At 39.1% G+C, this 4,803-nt stretch overlaps 1 protein-coding gene across 1 annotated transcript in view; it reads left to right on the top strand.

Annotated features, from left to right (window-relative positions):
- Positions 1 to 2,780: 2,780 nt before the first annotated feature.
- HELRODRAFT_89500 (hypothetical protein) overlaps positions 2,781 to 4,803 on the top strand; it is a gene marked incomplete at both ends in the record, with an annotated part of 3,998 nt that continues 1,975 nt past the window's right edge. The window contains 5 exons of the mRNA XM_009031223.1: positions 2,781 to 2,859; positions 2,973 to 3,116; positions 3,481 to 3,600; positions 4,328 to 4,503; positions 4,709 to 4,762. Coding sequence (XP_009029471.1) covers positions 2,781 to 2,859; positions 2,973 to 3,116; positions 3,481 to 3,600; positions 4,328 to 4,503; positions 4,709 to 4,762 — 573 coding nt within the window. The remainder of the gene's footprint in view (positions 2,860 to 2,972; positions 3,117 to 3,480; positions 3,601 to 4,327; positions 4,504 to 4,708; positions 4,763 to 4,803) is intronic.

Genomic DNA, 4,803 nt, shown 5'->3' with positions numbered 1-4,803 from the left:
CAACAAATACATAACCTCTGACATCGGTCGGGCCAGTTTAACGATAGAAAAAATTAACCAGCAAGACGCTGGACATTATGTGGCAATTGCTTATGACCCCGACGAGCCAAACAACAACAACAACAATAATAATAATAATAATAACAACAAAACGCCAAAAACCATTATGGGTTATTTTAAGTTTCTGGTGACAGGTTAGGGGGTTGATTGGATGATGGATTAATGGTTAAATGAATGAAAATTGATTAGCGCATTGATTGATTGATTGATTGATTGTTAGATAGATAGATAGATTGATTGATTGATTGATAGATAGATTGATTGATTTACGACCACCATCATCATCATCATCGCCATTAGAATCATCTAGAATAGATTTCCTCCGAAATGACCAATACAAATGGACGACGAAGCATGCGTCTGGCGATTTTACCGACAAGAACCGACCGGCACAAAACCCGGATAAGATCTACTGCAGCGGCCACTACGGTATACCGAAACCGACTCTCACTATTCGGTTCAAACCGTTCGACAGCCACGACAACAACGACGACGATGGTGGTGGTGGTGGTGGCCACGGTGGTAGTGGACAAGATGGTGATAATGATGACGATGGGTGGGTCAGTTTGGCAGATGATGAAGTTGTGCGGGTCGGTTTTGTTGTTGGGTTGTTTATTTTTTAACGTTTAAAAATTTACTGATTGACATTTAAATTTATAACAAATAATCAGTAGATCAGTCAACCAATCAAAAAACAACCAGCCAATCAACCAATCAAAAAACAACCAGCCAATCCACCAATCAAAAAACAATCAGCCAATCAACCAATCAAACAACCAACCAGCCAATCAATCAACCGACCAATCAATCAGCCGACCAACCAACCAATCAACCATCTAATCGACCAACCAGTTAACAGATCTCCAATCAGATGACTTCAAATATTTAGTGCATCCGCACTCCAACCAATCAGGCAAGTATTCCTGCACTCTGAAGAGTACACATGCACTTGATAGGGCATATCATTATCTTTACATATTTAGTTAGCTATATTGTTTTATCATCAACGTCATCATCACAATCACCATCATCATCGTCAGTGTCATCATCATCATCAACAACAACATCAGTACTCTCATCATCACAGTTATCATCATCATCATCACTGACACCACCACCGTCATCATCATCACTGACACCATCATCATCATCACTGACTCCATCATCATCATCATCACGACTAAAGATTCGATGAAAGAGTTCGGTATCCGATACAACAAAGCCAAAGAAAACCGACGAGTATCGCCCAACTCTGAAGTCTTAGTACCATGCTCGGCCATCACCGTAAACAACAACAAAAACAACAACAACAACAATAATATTAACGGTAGTAGTAGCAGCAGCAGCAGCAGCAGCAGTAGTAGTAGTAGTAGTGGTAGTGGTAGTAGTAGTAGCAGTGGTAGTAGTGGTAGTAGCGTCAGCAACGACAAGATCATTGAGTTAAGAATGATGATAGCTGAAATTGTTGACGGCGAGCCAAAATTTGATAGGTAAATTTTTGAAAGTTGTTGAAAAAGGATTCAATTTGGATGTGTGTGTGTGTGTGTGGTGTGTGTGGTGTGGTGTGTGTGTGTGTGGTGTGTGTGTGTGTGTGTGTGGTGTATGTTTACTTGTACAAGTACCGCGGCGAGAGTTAATGAATTAGATATTAACTGTCGTAATAACGGAAAACATTTTCACTTGCAGTGTAGAACTAACTACAACGACTCCATCACCACTGTCAACATCATCATTATCAACATCGACAAATGCGTCATCATTATCGATACCGACGTTGTCGGTAAGTCGAGTCGACGACGCAAACTCGACGGTTATAAACGGTCTGATCGGTATACCGGCGATAAACGAACCGTTCACTTATACCGTAATCTGCCGGGGAGATTACAAATCAGGCCGCCCGCCTGTTTTTGATGGCGTCAAGTTGATACACAGAGGTGAATGAATGAATGCTTGAATGAATGAAGGAACGAATGGGTGAAGGAAAGTAAGAATGAATAAAGGAATGAATAAACAAACGAGTGATTGAATAAAAAATATTTTTTCATCATTTTCTTCATCTCTTCTTCATTTTCTTCTTCATCATCATCATCATTTTCACTCACATCATCACTAACACAACAACAGACAACATCACCACCATCTTCGCAACAACATCACTACACCAACTTACCTCAAAGATTTGGGTGGAATAGCCGCTGCTGACGAAGACTACATAATGGCAGCCGAGGTAGCTAACGCCGTAACTTCACGATCGGCTTCAGAAGTGGCCGGTATAGTCATTTTAATTCTCCTAATCCTGGCGCTTGCCGTCTTGTTTGTCATCTGCTTCTTGATGAAGTACCGAAAGAGGCGAGAAATGGTAAGAGTTTGGAATTTTTTCACTGGAGTGGAAAAAATGTTTCTTATCTATGATGATGGTGGCTTTTTCAGAATTGTTTCGCTGATATATATAGTTGTAGAATTCAAAATTCTGATACATTTCAGAATTGCAAACTTTTTTATTCCATAATTCATCGTACAGTGCAGTCACACAGTTAACCATATTATCCTTCGTAACCGTCATTTTAATTTCTCATCATTATCATCGTCGTCATCATTATCATCATCATCATCGTCTTCGTCGTCGTCATCATCATCATCATCGCTTTCATTATTACAACCAGTTAAAAACTCCCTTCGAAATCTACCTCCATACGTCACAAAACGACAAGTACAACCCCGACTTGCCATTGGACGAACAGACTGACTGCTTGGCCTATGACTCCGCCTGGGAAATTCCAAAAGAAGCGCTAAAATTAGGTTTCGATATTCATTTTTGGTTTCGATTTTTATATTTTAACTTTCTTTTTATTCTTTTTTTTATAATTGATTTCATAGGATTTAATTATAATGAATTACTAATCTATTTTTAGAATCAGTTCTGGGTCAGGGAGCTTTCGGGAAGGTCATGAAAGGTCGTCTGTATCACGATAAAATCCCCAGCCAGATAAATTTGAATCAGCGAGTCGTCAACCAATCAAAATCGAGCACGCTGGTGGCAGTAAAAATGGTGAAAGGTGATTGGTTGTTTAATTTTTTCACCTTAAATTATGATTACTAATCAATCAGCCAGCCAATAATTCAACAAACAAACCAATCAACCATCCAACTAACCAACCATCCAACTAACCAACCAACCAAACAACCAATCAACCATCTAACTAACCAACCATTCAACCAACCAAACAACCAATCAACCATCCAACTAACCAACCATCCAACTAACCAAACAACCAATCAACCATCCAACCAATCAACCATCCAACTAACCAACCATTCAACCAACCAAACAACCAATCAACCATCCAACTAACCAACCAACCAAACAACCAATCAACCATCCAACCAATCAACCAACCATTCAACCAACCAACCAATAAGACGTCTACAATCACGAGCAAGTTCGTTCCTTGCTATCAGAGCTCAAGATAATGATCCACATTGGCTCGCACATCAACATCGTCAACCTCCTTGGAGCCGTCACTACGCAACTAAACAAAGGTAGTTTATTATTATTATTATTAATTATTATTATTATTATTATTATTATCATTATTATTATCATTATTATAAGTAGCCTGCCAATCAGCCAACCAACCAATCACAGGTCTCTTCTACGTCATCGTTGAATACTGCGGAAAAGGGTGCTTACGAGATTATCTCATAAAGAACAAAAAACACTATATACACGAAGATAACACCAACAACAACAACACTAACAACAACAACAACAATAACATCAATAATAGTAACACAGATATCAATAACGACAAGCTGATGGCGAGCGTAAATTACGGCGTTTCCGCTAAGAATGACGTCACTATTGCCTCATTTGGAGATGGTAGTAGTAGTAGTTGTAATAACAACAACAACAATAACAACAACAACAACAACGTCATTACAAAACGCGTTTACGTAAACGAAAGCGAAACTAACGAATCGAAAGAAAAAACTCCAGTCGGGAACTTCAGAACCAACAACAACAACAAAAACAACAAAAACATCAACAACAACAACAACAATAATAATAATAATGAAAATAATAAAAATAATAATGTGGAAGATAATTACGAGCATCCAATATTGAGGCCGAGTGCCTCACAGTCGCCAAGCAACAAATACGTTGATGAATTTCAGTCGCCACTTTCCATTGAGAGTAATCCAGAGAACGCTGGCGACGACGATGAAGACGACGACGACGTTTTGACAACGAAAAGAAATATTGTAGCCGCGATGGCGAGCGATGATGAAGCTTCCAGGGGGAATAACAACAACAACAACAACAACAACAACAACAACAACAACAACAATAGTAATAATTTGAATGTTGAGTTGACAAAGAAGGATCTACTGAGTTTTTCATTTCAGATAGCCAGAGGAATGGAGTATCTGGCCTCCAAGAAGGTTATGGTTATGATAGTTACGATGGTGATGATGATGAGGATGATGATGTAGTGGGGGTAATGATGTTGATGCAACAACAACATCCTCATCATCATCACAACAACATCAACAACATCATCGTCACAACAACAACAACAACATTGTCATCAACATTATCACAACAACAACAACATCATCATCACAACAACAACAACAACAACAACAGCTTATACATAGGGATCTAGCGGCGCGAAACGTTTTAGTGGCCGGCGACAATGTCGTAAAAATTTGCGATTTTGGCCTCGCAAAAGATTGCTACAA

The sequence above is a fragment of the Helobdella robusta genome (assembly GCF_000326865.2).
Source record: "Helobdella robusta unplaced genomic scaffold HELROscaffold_71, whole genome shotgun sequence".
NCBI classification, from domain to species: Eukaryota; Metazoa; Annelida; class Clitellata; order Rhynchobdellida; family Glossiphoniidae; genus Helobdella; species Helobdella robusta.
Note: the sequence above shows the minus strand (reverse complement) of the source record. Positions and strands in the feature narration are given on the sequence as shown.